Source organism: Impatiens glandulifera, chromosome 4, assembly GCF_907164915.1.
Source record: "Impatiens glandulifera chromosome 4, dImpGla2.1, whole genome shotgun sequence".
NCBI lineage: Eukaryota > Viridiplantae > Streptophyta > Magnoliopsida > Ericales > Balsaminaceae > Impatiens > Impatiens glandulifera.
In genome coordinates, this window is record NC_061865.1 from 42321752 (window position 1) to 42344932 (window position 23181).

At 29.7% G+C, this 23181-nt stretch overlaps 2 protein-coding genes across 2 annotated transcripts; one reads left to right on the forward strand and one right to left on the reverse strand.

The window, feature by feature from the left end:
• Nucleotides 1-6017: 6017 nt before the first annotated feature.
• On the forward strand, nt 6018-7112 carry LOC124935154. The gene is made up of 3 exons (XM_047475606.1): nt 6018-6470; nt 6562-6744; nt 6834-7112. The coding sequence occupies exons 1-3, from the start codon at nt 6018-6020 to the stop codon at nt 7110-7112; spliced, it is 915 nt and encodes a 304-aa protein (XP_047331562.1).
• Nucleotides 7024-8608, reverse strand: LOC124934301 (chloroplast processing peptidase-like). Its single transcript, XM_047474811.1, has 5 exons — nt 8079-8608; nt 7805-7942; nt 7635-7721; nt 7463-7530; nt 7024-7348 (listed from the first exon to the last, which is right to left on the reverse strand). Exons 1-5 carry the CDS (start codon nt 8553-8555, stop codon nt 7213-7215), a joined length of 906 nt encoding a protein of 301 aa, XP_047330767.1. The 5' UTR covers nt 8556-8608; the 3' UTR covers nt 7024-7212.
• Between the last annotated feature and the right edge of the window lie 14573 nt (nt 8609-23181).

Here is a 23181-nt window from a genome sequence, read left to right on the forward strand (position 1 = left end):
GCTCGTAGTACTTAGCGAATCGTCAAGTACAAAACTTTTTATTGGTTTCATAGGTAATCTATCTCGTTTGACAAGGTATTAACAACAAAGTCATGGTTTTGAAGAGAACCTGTGTTAGTAAAATAAACCTTATAAACATGGAAACATTTAGATTCTTCAGAAAAAGCCTTTGAAGAAGCTATCATTGAACTCCATTAATGATAGCTTCTTCAAAGGCATTTTCTGAAAAATCTAAATGTTTCCATTAATGTAAAATTATAAGGTTTATTTTACTAACACAGGTTCTCTTCATAACCATGAAGTGATGTAGGTACCTTGTCAAATGAAGTTCATGATTAACTATAAATAACAAAAAATCTTGATACTTAGCGAATCGCGAGGTACTACTTAGCGAAACGGTAAGTCCGTAGTGAAACGGTACGTCCGTAGCGAAACAGTAAGTCCGTATCGAAACGGTACGTCCGTAGCGAAACGGTAAGTCCGTATCGAAACGGTCCATAGCGAAACGGTAAGCAGATCTGAAACGGAAACACATACGCTTATTAGAGATTTTCTGCAAATATGAACAAATAACAAATAATAACCTAAAGGAATGCTCAAACATGAACCAATATGAACCATATAACAAATAAGAATCAACAAATACGACCAAATATGAACCTAAGAAAAGGTTTTTGAAATGAAGAAAATGTAAACATGAACATAACTGTTCATCAGATCAACATCTACCTCGACGACCTTCAAATAGTTAGAATCGGAGACCTGCATACCCTAAACCCTAGAATCGGAAACCTGCATGCAAAATAGATTTAAGGTTAGATCTTGTAAATCCACAATAGATAAAAACATTAATGAATTAGTTAGGTTAGAAGAGCTTGTAAATCTGTATAGATTTGTATGAAGTGAAGGAAACTTCGTCGCCGTCGTCGCCGCCGGCCGCCGTCGTCTCCGGCCGCCGTGAAGTGAAGGAGAGAAATGGAGAAGAGAGAGAAAGAAAAATAAGGAAATGAAAATATTTGAGTATTTATACAAACCCCTGATCCACTTCGCGAAACGCTAAGTCACTTAGCGTTTCGCGACAAGGGCAAAATCGTATAAAAAAATAGAGCACCACGAGCGCAAATAAAATAACAAATTACCATCAGATCAAATAACCTCATCTTTGAGGTTATTTGATCAAATTTCCCTACTAAAATAACCCAAATTTGAGTTCAAATAACAATTAGGTCCTTCTTGTTTAAAATAATATTAAAAATATTATTATATATCAATATTAATATTATTATATGTATTAAATTTATTTGTGATTGGGATGTGTATATGACACCCATTTACATTCTATAACATATATTTATAAATAATGTCCTCGATGTAATAAAACAACCCAAATTCGAATTCTAATAACAATGAGGTCATTTTGTTTAAAATAATATTAAAAATATACAGTAAAAACTCTATAAAATAATACACTTGGGACGTTAATTAAAAGAGTTATTAATTAATCGATAAATTAATAATTATTAATTAATATTTTATTAATTTATAGTAAAATACTTAGTTTACAAACACTTTTAAGCTTCCACTTAATTATTGTATACAATGCATGTACTGTATATCAAATGAATGACCCAATTTGAAAGAAACTTTCAATCTCTCACATTATTATGCTTCTTGTGTTTAATGTATCACTTTATGGACATTAAAAAAAATTCTATATAAACAAGATCAAAATACTGTAGGTTAACACAAACAAATCATACACACAACATGGCTTCTCATCTTAAAGGTGTGAAAAAAACAACAATGACAGACGAGATTCGAAGAGCATTATGCAAGCACAACAAGGATAATCTAAGTCTCACTCAAAAGCAATTGCAAGAATGGGTTCATAGTAACTATGGTTTGCATGTGAGTTAAGCGACAATATCGAATACAGTTAAGCGGTCTTTAAAGTATCTTTCACTTGCTCCCGAAAGAGGCGATGTTAAGCGACACAAACCGGCAAAATTTCCTGACCTAGAAAAATCTCTCTATAAATGGATTCTTCAATATCAAAAACATGTGAATATGACAGGTGAACTAATCATCGAGAAGGCGAAAAAGTTCATGAAAGATATGTATCTAGCGGATGCTCCAAATTTTACTTTTTCTATTGGTTGGCTTGGAAAGTTCAAAGCAAGATATGGAATTATAAATTTTCGGCGTTTCGGAGAGTGTGGATCTGTTGAAATGGAGGGCATGGAGGACAAATTAAAATCCATAAGAGACAAAGTTGATCAGTTTGAAATGAAAGACATCTTTAATATGGATGAAATAGGTTTGTTTTTTTATTAACGAAATCAGCCCTGTATTTTATTTTATATTTGTACTTTAGTGATGTAATTATTTTGAAAACTCAGATGAAGGTGGTGAGAGCACTCAAGAACTCCAGAATTTGATCAAAGAGTTGGGTTATCACACAGTTGTTGGATGATGAAGAAATTATTGAAAGCGTTATTGGAATTAATAAAGATGATATCGATGAAGAAGATGATGAAAGTTCTACAATGGAGCCCCCTTCGCGAAACGAAGCTATTAAAGCGGCAATCACGTTGAACAATTTCTTGTTGAGCTATGTGAAAAAAACACCAGAAGTTCTTATCATGCTAAGAAAAATTAGAGACGACATTCAAGGGGAAATTGATTTCAACAAAAAACAAAAGACAATTGAGTCATTTTTCAAGAAACCTTCATAAATCATTCATGTAATATGTTATATATAAGGAATTATTAATTTATATTTTATATGGGGTCTAAAGAAATTATAAAAATGTATTATCTTATCATTTTAGCGAATTATTAATTTAGCATCCTATCCCCGAGTCGGGACCGGCCAAAAATATTATCTTAGAGAGTTTATTAAATAATCGAGTATTAATTTATCGAGTTTCTACCGTAGTTATATATCAGTATTGATATTATTATATGTATTAAATTTATTTGGGATTGGGATGTATTCACCAACCAATTTAGATCCTATAACATATATTTATAATTGATGAGTATATTTATTTATTATCTTAACAAGTTTTAGAGAACACACCATATGTTTGTATTAAATTTCAAAATGGAACTAGGAGAATTTCTGTGCGATGCACATAAATAAAAATATAAATAAAATAAATTTTAAAAAAAATATTATAATATGTATTTAATATTTAAAATTCATAATAAATCACGAATAATATATTAAAATAAAAAAATTATATATAATACTCTTAATTCATATTTTTACTTCACTAAAATAACTCATCTTCTCACACAATTTATAGCAAAGTAGTTGTAGTATAGTGGTACTTGTTAATGCCTGTTATACAAGTGACCAAGGTTCAAATTTAGGTAACTGTTTTGCTTTTTTTTACATTGCGTCGACGCAATCTATAGCTTGGAATCGAACTTGTCAATTGTATGACATGCAGGAATAAGTACCACTATACTACAATTTTTTTTGCGTTAAATTGCGTCGACGCAAACTATAGATTACGTCGACGTAAACTATTCCATTTTCTTCCCAGTTCCCACCAAACAAACCTCCAAACCACAAAGAAGAAGATGAATCTGAAGATGATTCTGTAGAAAAAAATAAGTAGAACACAATCAAACAAGTAGAACACAATGCAGGGCTAAGACCCTGTCGCATCTAAAGAAAACAGCATGTAGTTGTTCCGCATCTGAAGAAAACCGAATGTAGCTGCGTCGGAGCTGATTGAATTCCATAGATCTTCTTTACAATCGGCTAAAGAGAAGAGAAGAAGAAACGAAAAAGAAAAATGGGAAAAAATATATTAAAGGGCAAAGTAGTCATTTCACTGCCCCTAAAAGTTATTTTGGAAAAGTTATTAGACCTGAGTTATATTTGGAATAAAGAGTGTTTTGAGGGTCATTTTGTCAAATTTCCCTGTATCATGCTTATAACCTCTAAGGTCGCAAATGTTGGGCCAAGATGTTGAGACAAGTAGTCACACACCCATTTCACTCTTACAATTAACTATCCAAATTCTTCCTAATAAGGTTGGTTAGGATAATGAGTTTTTATTGAGTTATTTAAGTAATTTTATTTGGTTTTTAGTTATTGGTTGAAAAGATAGGAGGAGAAGTATTTTTATTTAATAAAATGAAAAATAATTGGGGATGGAATTTGAAAGGGGTATGGGAGGAAATTATGTGTTGTAATCTTGTACGTTAAAAATCTAAAAAAAATTATTTCATTCTTTTTTTTCATCTTTTATCATTTTTATATTCGTGGTTACAGGTCATTCTCTAACATCTTCTCTATCTCAAATTCACTCCGATGTCTTAAATTATCACAATTTTAGTGTTTTTGTTCTAAATGAATAAAAAAATGTTTTTATGTATTATTTTAATTTTGTTTAATTAATTTATCAAGTTTATAGATATAATGATATTTTTATAAGTTTTGAAAAAAAAAATTAATTAAGTATTTTATTGAAATATACTAATTTGACATCCACTTAGTATGATTTGAGTGATTATATCATACTTGATCTTATGACAATTTTTAAAAGATTTGAAGTGAAATGATTTTAGTATTTATGTTTCTAGAGAACTTCATACAATATGTTATGTAAAATTTATCATTTTTAAACTAAGTAATTTTGTTTTTAAAATTTAACTGTTTTAAAATGTTAATTGGGATTTGTGTGCCTTACATAATGTGTAATTTGTATGAAGAGTGAAAATTTATTATTTTTTTCACAAATATAATAAATTATTTAAAAAATGCTAATATAATTTTATATTTTTAAATATATGATATATAATATTCCCTTACCATAAAATTATATAAATTTTGACATGATCTACCTATATATTCATATTAATATATTATTTATTAGGAATACACTTCTCTTTTAATATAAATTTTTTTAACAAATTTAACCAATTTAATTGATTATTTATTGTTAAAACTTAAAAAAATATAGGTATATTATTATAAATAATAATTTATACCTAATTTGTTTTAATTTGAACTAAAATTTTCCTAAAATATAACTTGATCAAAATTATTTTTTTTATTTTAAAAACTAAAATATATATAAAATGGTACGATCTCTTTAAAATATTAAATTATTTTCTTAATTTGATCTTATTTTAATAATTAAAAAATAAATTATTTTTCTTAATTAAATGTTCATGTAATGAATCATTATTTATTTATTTATATGAATATAGTTAAGGATATTATAACAAATCATTCACTTATTTGTATTCGCAATTAGGGTATATTTTTTTTATCACATATTTTTCATAAACAATTCAAAATAGTCTATTTGATGTGTATTTGTTGTCAATATTTTATTATTTGTACAAATATAAACTTATTTACTTAAAAGTAAAATTATACTGTATTCTTGTTAACATTCCACAATATAATAGATTTTCATTGACATTGATATCAAATTAGAATATTTTTTTTTAAATTACTCTCAATTTCTTATAATATTATATTTGTTTAGATAAATATAATATTTTACCCTTAGCTACATTATAGTATAATAAAAAAAAATATTATCTTAGTATTTTTATTTTAATGTTTTAAAAAAAATATGTTATTTCTTAATCTTATTTGCTATAAATAAGAAAATATTAAACTATAATAATGGTTATTGTGAAAACAATGGAAATATAGAGAATGAAATATACCTAATATATAAGTATGGTAATAAATAATACATTAATCAAATACAATTTTTCTTAACTATATATTATATTATATTATAAGATATTATTCTAACCATATAATATTATTTCAGTATAAAATAAAATAAAAAATCGTTTTCAGTTAGGAGAGAATAAAGGATTAGACCTTTTCTTCATCTGAGCAAGTATTAATTAACCCGTCTTAAACTGAGCAATGGCCAATTGAGCATGCATGTAAAACCTGAAGAACTCATGAAAAAAAGAGAGAAATAGTTCAAATTTGGTTATTGGGTTTTGCACATATCGAAGAAGAAGCAATGAATCATGAGCAATCAGAATCGGAGACGAGTAGCATAGGGTCGTGTTCTTCACCTAACGGGTCTATGGAGATGCCATCATACTACGTCCAGATCCCATCCTCAACCGAATCGTTTTGTTCCCCACCACATTCTTCATCCACCTCATATGTTGGGTACACCGGTGGCGACGGGGGCAGCAGCGACGGTAGCAGTTGTAGTGAGTTGAGTAGTGATTATTCGAGTTCATACCAGTCGCTGATGATAGGTCGGTTAATGAGGAGAAGAGATGAAGAGTGGATGGCATGTAATATGAAAGAGGAGGATGAATTGGTACAAGGTTCAAGGAAGAACAAATGCTCATCAATTCACTATTTGTTTCCTGTTGTGGTTGGGCTCATGTTTTTATTCATTATCTTCTGTTTGATCCTTTGGGGAGTTAGTAAGCCTATCAAAACTCACATCCTTGTCAAGGTATGAGAATTCATTTATTCATTCGTATTGTATGAATGATATGATTGTTATAAATTTTCTGATATTGTTTATATATAATAATCATGATTAGGATTTGAAGCTTCATAGTTTCTATATGGGATTTGGATCAGATCATACTGGAGTTCCAACTTCATTGCTTTCACTCGACACCTCTCTCAAGCTCTCTATATATAATCCTGCTACCTTTTTTGGTATTCATGTTTCTGCTCAATCTCGTCTTCTCTATTCAGGCCTTCAAATTGCAACCAGCAATGTAAGTATGTAGCTAGTTTGATTGTTTAGAAATGAAATGTGAATAATCATGTCTTATAATCATCTAATTTGGTGGATGGATTTTTGCAGTTGAGATATTATCAACCAAGAAAGAGTAGTAATCTGCTTTGTATTAACATCGGAGGCAATAAGGTCCCATTATATGGTGCTGGTGGAATTTTAGCCATTGCAGACAGAGATGGAAGAATTCCATTGAGATTGGAAATCCAAATTCAAGCGCTGGGAAAAGTTTTTGGGCGATTGGTGAAGACACATCAACGATGGAATGTCTCGTGTTCGTTAACAATAAAAAATGATAATAACCGAAGATCAATCAAATTCAAACAAAATTCTTGCATATATTTGTAGAAGACCTTTTAATTTTTTTCTACATTCAATATTAAATATTCATTACATTGCAACTACAAGTGAAATTCATATTGCATTTTTTCATAATTTTATAATTAATTCATTGTGGCGCCGAACTGTTGTTGTCCTGTTTCTCAACAACACAGGCTTCTTGAAGAAGTGTACTGCCAATCCTTGATGGAGGCCAATACCGAAATAGAGATCTTCCTATTATGTTCTTCGCAGGAAGGGGACCCCTGCACCAAACGAAACTTGGAATCAATCAATCAATTGATAAAGCATTTCTCTAGTTCAGTTTCTGGTTGGCAGCGACAAACAATAACAAATGCAGCATAAATGAATGTTCTTACCAGACATGAGAGTCGTAGCTATTGTTACGATTATCACCCATCACAAACACTGATTTCTCAGGAACACGCTGCAATTGATATAACGCAGAGGAGCTAGCTATTAATTCAGATATTATAGTTTGTAACATTTTTTGTTCAACTAGAACATGTTACAGTAGTATGTACAACTTACAATTGGTGTCATGTTATATTTCGGAGCTTCTAAAGTAAATTCTTCATTTCGTTCTACGCCATTAACTATCAGTTTCCCTTCGCGAACCTGTAACACACAAATTAGTTACACAGCAAATCATATAGAGAAGAGAATGAAACAAGTCTGAAACCAAATAGAATGAAGATCACCTCTACAACATCACCTTCCTTTGCTACAACTCTCTTGATGAAAACATCATCATCAGTATATCCCACTTCCTGCAGGACTGGGGGGCTTTTAAAGATGACTATATCATTCGGACATGGTTGTCTGAAATAGTAAGAAACCTGAAATCATAGTATCTTGTTCATATGAATCCTAACAAAACACATTCAACATATATTGAAATGGGTCTTATCCAGTATAACACATTGACTAGTAGTGTTAATTCTGAATGTGGAGATAGGAGAAAAAATTAAGTACCTTTTCTGCGACTAGTCGATCACCGACGTCAAAAGTAGGATACATGGATAAGGAGGGAATAAATCTTGGTTCTGCTATGAAGGACCTGAAAGCAAGCGAAACTGCAATTGCGGCGAAAACTGTTTTTGCATCATCTGAAGTAAAATCCAACCATTCCGGAAGAAACCCATCTTTCTTCTCTACCTGAGAGTCATCTCCTCCGCTGCCGTCTCCGCCATCGCCACCAGAGTCCGAGTCCACATCCGACTTGGGTTCCTCAGCTGAATCATTGACTCCCTTGGAATCCAGACAACGTGACCCATTTCGATGGTACAGGTGCTTAATCGAGAGAAGTTTAGGGTTTTGCGAAGAATGTTTGAGGTGAGTGGGGTTGAATTGAAGTGTAATAGAGTGTGATTTGAGGCTAAGGACGGTGAGAAAGGGGGGTTTTATTATGGAAAAGCTTCTGGAACAGCTAAAATGGGTAGAAATTGACATCTTCCTCACAGATTCTCAACTCCTACTCTCTTTCTATCTCTATTTGACGAGGCTTGTTGGAATTTGAGTTATTTAAATACTTTATTTGTAATTATTTGAATATATATTTTTTATATAAATAGTTGAAATTTTCAAATTATTAATATTAATGAAAATATATCTATTTATAAAAATAAATAAATAAATAAATATTTTATTATTTTAATTAATAAATTTATTTATTTATAATAATATTTATAATAATAAATTATATAAATAACCAAATAAATCTTTTACAAATAATTTTTTTATCTAAAACAAAGTTGTATTTTTTATAAACTAAAAATAAATATAAATAAATAAAAGTGTTCTCTTTGGATGTATAATTTCACAACTGAATAAACATACAATTATTAATGTAAGTTTAGATTTTTTAAATAATTTCAAACTAATAAAACATTACTTTATTTTATTTCGTACCATATAATTCATTATAATAAAATATCAGTTATTTAGTTTTTTAAAAATAAAAGAATATCATTATATATTTGTAGCGTTTAAATTTCAACTTTTGAATATTGCTTTATACAATTGTTTACCTTTTCATATTCTAGAACACTAATGCTGTGTTTAATACCTTTAACTTATCCCTTAATTAAATATATTAAAAACTTATTTAAAATAAATATATTTATTTATTGTTATAGACTTAAGTGAAAACATACATAAAATATTAAACTTATTTTAAAAGTAAAAAAAAAAAAAAAAAAAAAGTTGAACACACTACTTTACACAAAAATCATCAAAAGACCACTTTATCATTTTAAATTTTATAAAAAAAAAAAAAAAAAACTTTGATCATAAATCATCTAATTACTTTTACAAGATTATTTTCAAATAACATAAAATAAAAATATGATTATATCTAAACTAGTTATAAAATAAAAAACAAGATAGATAAATATATATATATATGAATAATGATTTTGGGCCAAAAGTGGGACTCCGATCTTACAGCGAATCTACGTGGTACTGGCACGCTGAATTTTTCAATTAAAAAAAAATTACCTCTCTCTCTAGTATTAATGTGCGTGACCACTTTATCATTTTAAATTTTATAAAATCAAAAAAAAGCTTTGATCATAAATCATCTAATTATTTTTACAAGATTATTTTCAAATAACATAAAATAAAAATATGATTATATCTAAATCTAGTTATAAAATAAAAAACAAGATAGATAAATATAAATATATATATATATGAATAATGATTTTAGACCAAAAGTGGGACTCCGATCTTAGAGCGAATTTACGTGGTACTGGCACACTGAATTTTTCAATTAAAAAAAAGTTACCTCTCTCTCACTAGCATTAATGTGCGTGACCACTTTATCATTTTAAATTTTATAAAATCAAAAAAAAAAATCTTTGATCATAAATCATCTAATTATTTTTATAAGATTATTTTCAAATAACATAAAATAAAAATATGATTATATCTAAGCTTGTTATAAAATAAAAAACAAGATAGATAAATATATATATATATATGAATAATGATTTTGGGCCAAAAGTGGGACTCCGATCTTAGAGCTAATTACGTGGTACTGGCACGCAGAATTTTTCAATTAAAAAAAAATTACCTCTCTCTCACTAGCATTAATGTGCGTGACCCTTCGCTAGTTATCCCTAGCCTTAACCCAAATCACTAACTGCATTGCCACTCACTCTTATTACTCCCTCTTTTCGTTCATGTCTAAAACCTTAATCATCACCGTCAACTCTTCTTTATCTTGATGTGGAAGCCTTCAGCTCTTTTCATCAGATCTCTTCTTGTTGTCAGTTATTATCTGTCTCGGGCGAAACCAATTCCCAGGGTGTGTGGAAACTCCTCCCGTCTATTTTTCCCTACCTCGCCTCCTTTTGTATTCTCGTTGTATTCTCCAATATCAAATCTCTTCTTGTTGTCTATTCTTTCGCCACCTAACATCAACATTAATGGATTCTACCATCGATATCAACATCCCCTCTACAGCCCCCTTTCAACATTGTTTTATTCGATGGAAACCTCGACACCACTGTTGTAACGATCCCGAACACACGAAAGAGGAAGACCAACTATGTTGACGACCAAGATTTTATAAGGTAAATTATCATTTGCGTGTTAGTACTTATATTTCGTAATAAGTAATTATATGAGCGTAAAATGTATTTATATTGAGCGTAATAGATAAATATATGGAGCGTAATAAGTAGTTATATGGAACGTTCACCTTTGTCATTTTTTCAGTTCGAAGTTGTCAAAGAGAAGATTGTCGAAAACAACAATGAAAAACATCCGCACTTTTCCTCGGGGCCTCTATAAATGAATGGAGGTTTTTCGGCATGACAAGTGAAGACATCGATCAATCTGAATTGGTGAGTTATCTTGACTTGTTATTTTGTATTTATATGGATAAGTAATTGGTAGTTATATTTTAAGTGGTAGATATATAGAGAGCTTAAGTACTACATACATGTAGCATAATTGGTAGATATATGAAGAATGAGTGGTAGATATATTGGGCGTATTACTTAGTTAGATGGAGCGTAATTGGTAGATATATGAAGCGTAAGTGGTAGATATATGAAGCGTATTACTTAGTTATATGGAGCTTAAGTGGTAGATATATGATGCTTGAGTGATATATATAGAGAGCTTAATTAGTAGATATATGAAGCGTATTACTTAGTTATATGAAGCTTAAGTGGTAGATATATGATGCTTGAGTGATATATATAGAGAGCTCAATTAGTAGATATATGAAGCGTAAGTGGTAGATATATGGAGCATATTACTTAGTTATATGGAGCTTAAGTGATATATATATATATATATATGAAGCGTAATTGGTAGATATATAGAGTGTATTACTTAGTTATATGGAGTTTAAGTAGTAGATATCTTGAGTGTATTACTTAGTTATATTTTTTGTTTGCGTGCAGATTTTTCTTCCGATGGTAGACATCACCATTTTTACGTCGTTGTTTTCAACCTCATTCGAGGAAATGGGAAATGTAAATACAAAGTGGATGTCAAAACCATCGGTGTCTCCCAAAATGTATAAAATTTGAAAATAAGTACGAAAAAACTTAACCTTACTATCGAGCGGTTTGTCCACTTTCTTTGTTCAAAGGGGTGTACAATTGCCGACATTCTCCCCACATTGAAGCATGCATTGCTGAAATTGAACTGGCATGATACTAAAAACGCAACTAATTGTGGAATTTTTACCATGAGCCACATAGAGACTTACAACGGCGAATCGAAAGATTGCAATTTATGGGCGAATCCAAAAGATGTCACCAATAATATGCATTGGTTGAGGATTCGTTACATCACCAAACTGTTAAAATACTCCCTCAACACCAACGACAATGAACGAGCCATTTTGAATTTATACCTTCCAAATTCTTGTTAAACTATTTAGAATGTTTATCCATTTGTTTAAAATATTTATACATTTGTGTATAATATTTATTCTATATTTAGAATGTTTATAACCGTGTATTTATCAAATATAATAGTGTATTCAGCTTAATATATTCATGTATTGAGCTCAATATAACTGTGTATTGAGCTCAATATAACTGTGTATTGACCTAAATATAAAGGTATAATGAGCTCAATATAACTGTGTATTGAGCTCAATATAATGTCGAATTATGCTCAATATAACACTGAAAGAAGCTTAATATAACGCTGAATTATGCTCAGTATAACGCTGAATTACATTCAGTATAATGCTAAAATAAGCTCAATATAACGTTGAAATATTCTCAATATAACGCTGAAATAATCTCAATATAACTTCTATAACATAAACACATGATAACATAACTATAATAATATGGTAAAAAAGAATTGAGTGGAGACTATTGTTTGTGGTATCATAGTCGGATCATTTATTTGAGTAGACACTATTGTTTGTGGTATAATAGCTGGGTCATTGAATTGTTGCACATATGTTGGTTCATCCCGCATTTTTTCTATAATAAAATTTAACGAGTCAATTAGTTAAATATAATGAGGCAATACGTTCAATATAACGAGGCAATGAGCTCTATATAACGAGGCAATCAACTTAATATAATGAAGCAACAAGTAATATAAGGAGTCAATTAGCTAAATATAATGAGGCAATATACTCTATATAACTAAGCAATGAGCTCTATATAACAAGGCAATCAGCTCAATATAACGAAGCAACAAACACAATATAACGAGTAATTAGCTAAATATAATGAGATAATACACTCAATATAACGAGGCAATAAACTTTATAAAACGTGACAATAAGATCAATATAACGAAACAACTAGCATAATATAACGAGTGAATGAGGCAAAACTAACATTTGCTGAATGTTTGGACTTGTTAATTACTTTTTCTACAACTATAATTTCCATTTTGTGGGTGGCCTACCTCGAGCTCAATATATCCGTGTATTGAGCTTAATATAACTATGTATTGAGCTCAATATAAAGGTGTATTGAGCTCAATATAATCGTATATTGAGCTCAATATATCTGTGTCAATATAAATTTGTATTGATCAGAAGATAATTACGTCGAGTATAAGATAACGATGAAAGAAACATAATATCAAAACACATTAGTTATATGGAGTTACCCGACCACCGTTGATAGGGTTCTTCGGAGCAGCCACCATCGATATGTATTTATATGGAGTTATATCCCGGCCACCTTCGATAAGATTCTTCGGAGCAGCCAAATATATTTTAGGGTTTGCAATAGAAAAGTGGTCATCATTAGAGAGGATAGAGGAAAGAGAGGGAAGTTTTTACTTTTTCACTTTTCTTTTTTTACATTATTTTCCGCGCTAAAGCTATTGATATGATTTTTTACAGCGTGGCAAAACCCTCTTGACAGCCACGAGGGATTCAATGTACGCTCAGAGGCCCAACATCGGCCTCCCTATCACTACTCTATATATATAACCCCAAAAAAACCCCTTCGTGTGGGTCCCAATGAGAAGCTCGAGGTTTGAGAATTTCAACATCGGTTTGTGTGTCATGATTAAATAAAAATTATTTTAAAAGATGGCGTTCATTCCTGACCACTTTTTGAAAATAATTAATTTTGGGGGTTTATTTTTAAATAATCCAGGAATTTATGATAATCAAATAATAGTTTGATTTTTAGAAAATCATTTAGTTTAAATTAATTAAACATAATTAATCTAAAAGTCTATTTATTTTGAAATAAAGTCGCCAATTGATTTTTAGAAAATTTATAAAAGTTGGTATACGTATACAAACGTATTGACCCAAATTTTCTTTTAATTCATAGTTTGGTGATACTCGGGAAAGGGCTTTCGCGCTATGTCCTTCAGACCCGTTTTAAAAATGGTCTCTACTTATAAAGTTGACTTTTGAAAAGGTTGTATATCGTTTTAGTTTTAACTGATTATTCTTCTAGTCCTAATAATGCTTCTAAGTTTTATCGTTATTTAAAATATTGAAACACCAATATTTAAAATGTTGGTACCTGTTGCAGATGATAATTATGGTAAAAATACCTGAAGAATATCAGTCATTTTTAAAGACATTGGTGTTTAGAAATAAGCACCATACAATAATTTGTTAAAATTTGTTTGTGGAAATATCTTAAAAATATTTAAAATGCATTTTCTATTTTTTTGGGATTTTTAGAAAATGATTTGAAGTCCCAAAATTACAAAAATAATTTTGGATTTATAAAAGTGAAACCAAACAAGCCTTAGGACCGGAGTCATGGGCCTAGGGTTGTTTTTATCGGTCGAGGTGTAAAATCTATCGATCCTAGGTTAGACTAGGGTTAAGTTTGTCAGTTGAGGTGTATAAACCTCTTAGTTTTAAGTTATCTTTAGGCTAGATCCCTCGGTCCTAAGCTTGGGATTCTTGGTCACAAGGTTAAAAAAACTCGGTTCTAAGGTTAGGGAGTCTCGGTCTTAAGTGAAAATCATCGGTCATATTTCTCGGTCCTAGCTCAAAAAACAACAGACACACCTCTCGGTCCTAACTCAAGAACATCAGTCGGATCCCATGGTCCTATGTCGATTTTCTCAATCCTAGGTTTCGGTCCAGATCGAGGATCCTTGGTCAGACCTCTCGGTCCTAGGCTAACAAGTTTCGGTCCTCAAGAACACTTAAGTATAAGTTTTTTAATTCGTTTTTTAAGCTCTATTATTTTATCTAAGAGCTTGAGTAGCTTCACAAAACTCCTAGGAACATGTTGATCATCATCTCAAAGTATCAATCCACATGGATGATGATTAATTTGTTCAAAACAGTTTTTGATCAAAATCAGATTTTTGATTTGAAAGTTGTTTTGAAGTGTAAGGAGTTATCCAATAGCTTCCTTATACTACATATATTTGATTGGTACCAAAACAAAAATACTAGTTGTTCATTTTGACCAATTCAATAACTCAAAATTTTCATTTTATTTTGTAAATTTTGATTTTGATCAAACATGATCAGGATGGATCAAACATGATCCAAATAGTTCCCAACATCATTACAATCATGTTGGGAAGATTTCTGGACTGTGATTGAACATAATTAACCCAAGAACATCAAGCCCATTTTTTTATTTTGAAAATTCAAATTTGAGTTTTTGTTATTTAGATCGATTGATCGGTTCTCTCATATCCAGATAGTTTATAAATGAATTTTCAACCATAAAAACACCATAAACAGCAAGCATACAAGCTTATGAAATTTGAAATATAAAAATTTCAAATTTAAACTGTAATATAAATTAGAAGGTGATTGAAACTTTACCAATGATTGAAGAACACTCATTAATCTTTAAGGAAGCTTTCTAGATGCTCAGATCCAAGCTTTAAGGCTTCAAATAGAAAATTCGAAAAATCCAAAAGCTTCAAGCTTTAATGGTGGATTTTAGATTTTATTGGATTTGAAGGGTATGAGTTGGTTCATTTGCTTCATAATTACTTAGAAAAGCTATTTATAGCATTCCTAAGTTGGTTAATGGCTTCAAGTGGCTTGAATCGGCCAAAAGCCAATGGCTTTTGCCTGTTCTTGGCTGAAGTCTCCGGAATATAGATGATTCTCTCTATTTTCGTATGAGAGAATGATCACCATTGTAAGGTGATCATTCTGGGCTTTGAATCAGTCAATTTGGTGGACCAATGACTAAATTCCAAAAAGAGAAGATCAACACAGTTCTTCAAGCTTATATATATGACGGTCGCGATGAAGAAGAAGACAGAAGTCAAAAACGACGTCATTTTGATGTTGGGATTCGCTTCGTTAGCGGTCTGTCCAATGTTGGCGTTTGGGTGTTCTGTTAGTGTTTTTAGTTAATAGACATTTGTTGAACCGCTGTGGCCTGGGTGCGCGTTACTCTAGATACAACCGGCTACGCGGAGCACTCCTGGGAGCTGGATTCTGATCTGATAGTCCTAGCGTGCGTTGTAACTAATTCCTTTAATTTTAGCCACACGGGATCACAGATATATATTTTTATTAAATTATTAAAAGTTTATTTGGAATTGATTTTTTTCACCATTTTGGATATAATTTTGATATTTTTAAATACACAAAATATTAAAATAAATATGATAAATATTTTACCAATTTTTTTTATTTTTTTTAATATATTTTAGGATTTTAAATAGATAATTCTTTTCAGATGAAATGCATACAATAATTTATCAAAATTATTTATTTTTGTCCTTTAATTTTTCTAAAATTATTTTAAGACAATATGTGTACAACATTTATCTCAAATAATGTTATTTTTTTAATTTGGCCATAATCTTTAATTAATTTGATTAATTAGCACAATAATTAATTTGATTAATTAGCAAAATAATTAATCTTAATGAATTGTTTTAAATAGATTTTTGGTCATAAGGTTAATTATTTTGATTTTATTTATTAAAAATAAATCAAAAATAATTAATTTAATATTATAAATTAGAATGTAGATTTTTAGTGTTTACAAAATATATATATATATTATTATCTCATATTTATTGCTATATATAATATGGTATTTTTTTTTTTTACATATTATAAGTACAATAAATTTTTTCTTTTCTTTGATTATAATTTATTTAATTATTTTTTACGAGATTATTTTCTAATATTATTAAATAAAAAAATATGATTATATCTAAACTAATTATAAAATAAAATATAAGAGAAATATATATATATTTATACATATTATATCTCTTATATTTAATGTTATACATAAATATAAATATAAAGTTGTATTATTTTTCTTTTTTATTATAATTTATCTAATTATTTTTATAATATTATTTTCAAACATCATAAAATATTATATTTAAAATAATTAAAATAGAAACAAAGAAAAATATATATAATTTTTATTATATCTTATATATATTGATCAGTCTCTGAATCATATATATCATATATCATATATATTATATATATTAAAAATTATATATATATATATATATATATATATATATATATATATATATATATATATATATATATATATATATATATATATATATATATATATATATATATATATATATATATATATATATATATATATATATATATATATATATATATATATATATATATATATATATATATATATATATATATATACGTGATAACACATTTGAATCATATAAGAACATTAAAATTTTTAAGTTAGGAATGTCAAATGTTTTTTTAAGAAAACTTGTATTTTTCATCAAAAGTCTTGCCATTACACTCCACAATAAAATGAAATGGTAGAGCAAAAATACCAACACTTAATACAGGTATCACATTCATTGTTTTTCCAAGTCAAATTATCCACAATCTTTTGGCCATTTTCAATCCTTATGGCCACACATATCATAAATAGGACCCCTTCACAAATTTTGAATTGGTGGAGTCTATTTTTTAAATTGCATAAAGAAAATCCAGATCTATCAAATCTTAGAGTGTTTGGTTGCTTGTGTTATGTGAAAAATAACCTTCCTTACAAAACTAAATTTGAGCCAAGAGGGAAAAATGTATTTTAATTGGTTATTAATGTGGACAAAAGGGTTACAAAGTGTTTGCTACTTTAAATAAAAATATTTTTGTATCAGAGATATAATTTTTCATAAAAATAATTTTTCATATCAAAATGAAAGAAAAATTAAAAAAAAACCCAAAACCCTACAAATGTAGATTTTTTTGATAACTCTGATGAAGAGTCAGAATTATATAGTGAAGACGATCTATCAATTTTAAATGAGATAATCATAAAACTGAAAATCAAAATTTTGAGTTATACACATCTACACAGCCTAGTCCAAATGACTTATTGATTCATCCACAAAAATAACAAAGAAAAAGCAGTAGGGATAGAAAGCATCATACTTGGGGCTTGACAATTATGTTGTCAATTCAAATACAAATAACAATGATAAGTCATATACTCCAAACACATTCCCTTATTCGACTAAATGTATAAATGATGAACACCTAGAGTTTGTAGAAAACATATCCACTATTAAAGAACCACAAAATTTTAAAAAATATGTAAAAATACATTGGAAATATGCTATGGATGATGAATTAACAACTTTAAAAGAAAATAATACATGAAGTCAAGTTCAACTTCCTAAAGGGAAGAAAGCGATAGGTTGTAGATGGATATACACGACCAAATTGAATCTAGATAGATCGATTTCTAAATACAAGGCACGTTTAATGGCGAAGGGATAAATAAAAAGGACGACATTGACTTCCACGACAGTTTCTTCCTAGTTGCTAAAACAGTCACGGTAAGAATCTTATTTGCTTTAATATCTGCTAATAATTGTTTTTTACAATAATCTGACGTCAACAATGCATTCCTCCACGGTGACCTGTAAGAGAATGTTTTTATACACCTCTCAGAAGGATTAACAGGAGAGTTAAATAAATAAAATCTGGTATGTCATCTAAACAAAAGTCTTTATGGCTTAAAACCATCTTCAAGGCAGTGGGATAAAGAGTTTTCAAAATAATTAATTAATTTTGGTTTTGTTCAATCAATTAATGATAACTGCTTATTCATTTTTAAAACTAAAAACCATTTACTGTCTTGTTAGTTTATGTAGGTAGATGATATACTTATCTATATATATAATGATGCTTAATTTTTAAAATGTCCGAATTGTCAGGTCGAGAGTTGTGGTTAACTTGGATATATATGTGAGAGTAAATGGATACTTGGGTCGGATTGTGGGTTGACCCGCCCATATATACTTAAAACGGTTAAAAATAAAATTTAAAATGTTATATGTGTGTTTCAAACTTGCAACCTAACAAAACAAGTACAACTCTTTAACCAACTAGGCTAAGAACATTTTATATTTTAAATTCAACACAAAATTTGATGAACGCGGACATTTTAACATTAAAAGTTCAACTTTTTAACTACTAATTTATATATATAATGATGCTTAATTTTTAAAGTGTCCGGATTGCCGGGTTGAGAGCTGTAGTTAATTTGAATACATATGTAAGAGTAAATGGATACTTGGGTCGGATTGTGGGTTGATCCGCCCATATATACTTAAAACGGTTAAAAATAAAATTTAAAATACTATATGTGTGTTTCAAACTTGATACCTATCAAAACAAGTATAACCTTTTAACCAATTAGGCTAAGAACACTTTATATTTTAAATTCAACACCAAATTTGATGAACGCGGAATATTTTAACATTATAAGTTCAATTTTTTAACTAACTAGTATATATATATATAATGATGCTTAATTTTAAAGTGTCTGGATTGCTGGGTCGATAGCTGTGGTTAATTTGGATATATATGTGAGAGTAAATGAATACTTTGGTCAGATTGTGGGTTGACCCGCCCATATATACTTAAAACGGTTAAAAATAAAATTTGAAATGCTATATGTGTGTTTTGAACTTGCAACCTAACAAATAAGTACAACTCTTTAACCAACTAGGCTAAGAACACTTTATATTTTTAATTCAACACCAAATTTGATGAATGCGAAACATTTTAACATTATAAGTTCAACTTTTTAACTAACTAATCTATATATATATATATATATATATATATATAATGATACTTAATTTTTAAAGTGTCCGGATTGCCAGGTCTAGAGCTATAGTTAATTTAGATATATATGTAAGAGTAAATGGAAAATTGGGTCGGATTGGGGGTTGATCCACCCATATATATACTTAAAATGGTTAAAAATAAAATTTAAAATGCTATATGTGTGTTTCGAATTTGCAACCTAACAAAACAAATACAACCTTTTAACCAACTAGCCTAAGAATACTTGTATTTTAAATTTAACACCAAATTTGATGAACTCGGGACATTTTAACATTATAAGTTCAACCTTTTAACTAACTAATATATATATATATAATGATGCTTAATTTTTAAAGTGTTCGGATTGCAGGGTCTAGATTTGTGGTTAATTTAGATATATATGTGAGAGTAAATGGATACTTGGATCGAATTGTGGGTTGACCCGCCCTTATATACTTAAGACGGTTACAAATAAAATTTAAAATGCTATAGGTGTGTTTCAAACTTGCAACCTAACAAAACAAATATATCTCTTTAACCAAGTGTGATTGAGATGTGGTTTGCTGATGGATAATAGACCGATATCAATTGAAAGTGGTTAAAAAAAACTATGAATTAAATATATTATTGACCAAAGTGTGAGGTCACGATGTTAAATATTAAAAAAATATGAATCAAATATTTGATTGACCAAAGTAAAATGTAAGGTCACGAGATGAGAGGTTCATTCAAAAAAAAATGTGATAAAATATGTGAGAAGATAAGTTGTTTTACGGAAGTAAATAATATGTAGAATTAGAACGTTTTATTTTTATTCGTGATTTATTAAGAATTTTAAATATTGAATACATATTATTATTATTATTAAATTTATTTTAATTATATTTTTATCCGTGTGCATCGCACGAGAGTTTTCCTAGTTACTATAATTTCTATTAAATTATAAATTATGTTAAAAATTATCTTGATAAAAAATGTACAATCAAAGACTTGGGTGAAGTCAAATATTTTCTAGGGTTGGAATTGCATCGTACTAAAGTTAATTTATTTATAAATCAAAGCAAGTACATTATTGACATACTAGCTGACACATGTCTTACTGGATGTAAACCAGTTGATATCCCAATGAAAAAAGGGATTAAACTCAATGAATTAAATAGTCCATAATTGGCTGAATTAGAGATGTTCAAAAGGCTTGTTGGACCTTTAATTTACTTGAGTTTTACAAAACCATATATTGATTTTAGTGTCCAGCAACTAAGTCAATATATGCAGAAACCCTTGGAAGTCCATTGGGAGGCTGCCTTACAGATTGTCAAGTACCTTAAAGGCACGCCTTCACTTGGATTATTTTACTCTTATAATACTAATAGTGTACTTGAGGCTTTTTCAGATGCCGATTAGGCAACTTGTACAGGTACAGACAGTCAGAGGTCTCTTACAAGTTATTGTATTAAACTTGGAGGATCCCTGGTGTATTGGAAAACAAAAAAGAAAAACACAGTCTCACGATCTACTACAGAAGCAGAATACTGAAGCATGACCACCATTGTATGTGATCTGAAATAAATCACTTTTCTGCTGAAAGACTTCAATGCTGCAGTCCATCTCCTGATTCCCCTATGCTGCGACAATCAAGCTGCAATACATATTATTGAAAATGCAGTCTTCGACGAGAGAACGAAACACCTGATATAGATTGTCCTCAAACAATGTTTTATTCAGTCATTACATATATATTCAAAAATTCAACAAACTGACATTTTTACAAAGCCTTTTGGAACTTCGACCTTTTGTTAATCTTAGAGACAAGATTAACTTAAGCGATGTTCATCTTGAGGAAGGGATGTAAATATACGTTGATATTTTATATGATATGTTTTTATAACTTATGTTTATAGTTAGGAATGCCTAATTTATTGAATATGTATTTAGAATATATATTTTATAAGTTTATAGAGATATTTCAGGAACTGTAACAGATTTATTACATATATAACATGGATTGAAAGTTCTTAAAGTCATTCATTTTTTTTTTTTTATCAATATGTCTTTTCATTATTCTCAAACCTTAAATCTACGGATCAATCCAAATTTTAAAAACTTCACAATTTGACATCTATATGAAAAAAAATCACAAGCTAAATTATGAAGAATAAAATTTGAAGAGGGAATGATCTATTACCATATGGCGGTAAAAATGATAGAGGGTGAAGAGAAATAAATAATTTGTTATTTTTTCAGCGAATTCCCTCCCACAATCATTTCTCCTAAATTATTATTAACAAAATGTAAAAGTCACTGATAAAAATAATATTTATTAAAAATTTAATAAGTTAAAATAAGTGTAATGACTTGGGGAAATTTGAGGAAATGACCCTCAAGAGGGGTCTAATTACAGATGGTGCGGGCCCATAATTTTAATAGCGCTGGTGACCCTTTTTTTTTCTGACGAAAATGTCCCTATTACGTCACGCATCCTCAGGTTGCGTGACGCAATTTTTTATTTTTTTATTTTTAAAAAAATTTTAATTATGAAATTTTTGGACGAAAATGCCCCAGTTGCGTAACGCAACCCCCGTTGCATTACGCAATCGCGTCACGCAACTCCAGTTGCGTCACGCAACCCCAGGTGCGTCACGCAACTCCAGTTGCGTCACGCAACCCCAGGTGCGTCACGCAACCGCGAGACGAAAAAAAAAATTGAAAAAAAAAAAATCGGTTGCGTCACGCAACTGGAGTTGTGTTACGCAAGGGTATAATTGTCATTAAAAAAAAGGGTCACCAGCGCTATTAAAATTATGGGCCCGCACCACCTGTAATTAGGCCCCTCTTAGGGAAATTTGAGGAAATGACCCTCCAGATGGGCCTAATTACGGATGGTGCGGGCCCATAATTTTAATAGCACTGGTGACCCTTTTTTTATTGACAATTATACCCTTGCGTAACGCAACTCCAGTTGCGTGACGCAATCGATTTTTTTTTTAACAATTTTTTTTTTTCAATTTTTTTTTCGTCTCGCGGTTGCGTGACGCAACCGAATTTTTTTTTTTCAATTTTTTTTCCGCCTCGCGGTTGCGTGACGCACTTGGGGTTGCGTGACGCGATTGCGTAACGCAACGGGGGTTGCGTGACGCAACTGGGGCATTTTCGTCCAAAAAATTTCATAATTAAAATTTTTTAAAAAATAAAAAATTGCGTCACGCAACCTGAGGATGCGTGACGCAATAGGGACATTTTCGTCAAGAAAAAAAAGGGTCACCAACGTTATTAAAATTATGGGCCCGCACCATCCGTAATTAGGCCCATTTGGAGGGTCATTCCCTCAAATTTCCCCCTCTTGAGGGTCATTTCCTCAAATTTCCCAATGACTTGAGGTGAAATTAAAAAATTAAAAAACAAATAAAATTGAAATATTATTTAACATTTGATTGGAAAATATTTATTTTGCATTCTTAATTTGAAAAGGTTACTCAATAAAAAAGAAAAAGAAAATATTAATTGCCCAAAATTTTATTTATAACCTGTGAACAGCCCGCGCTCATG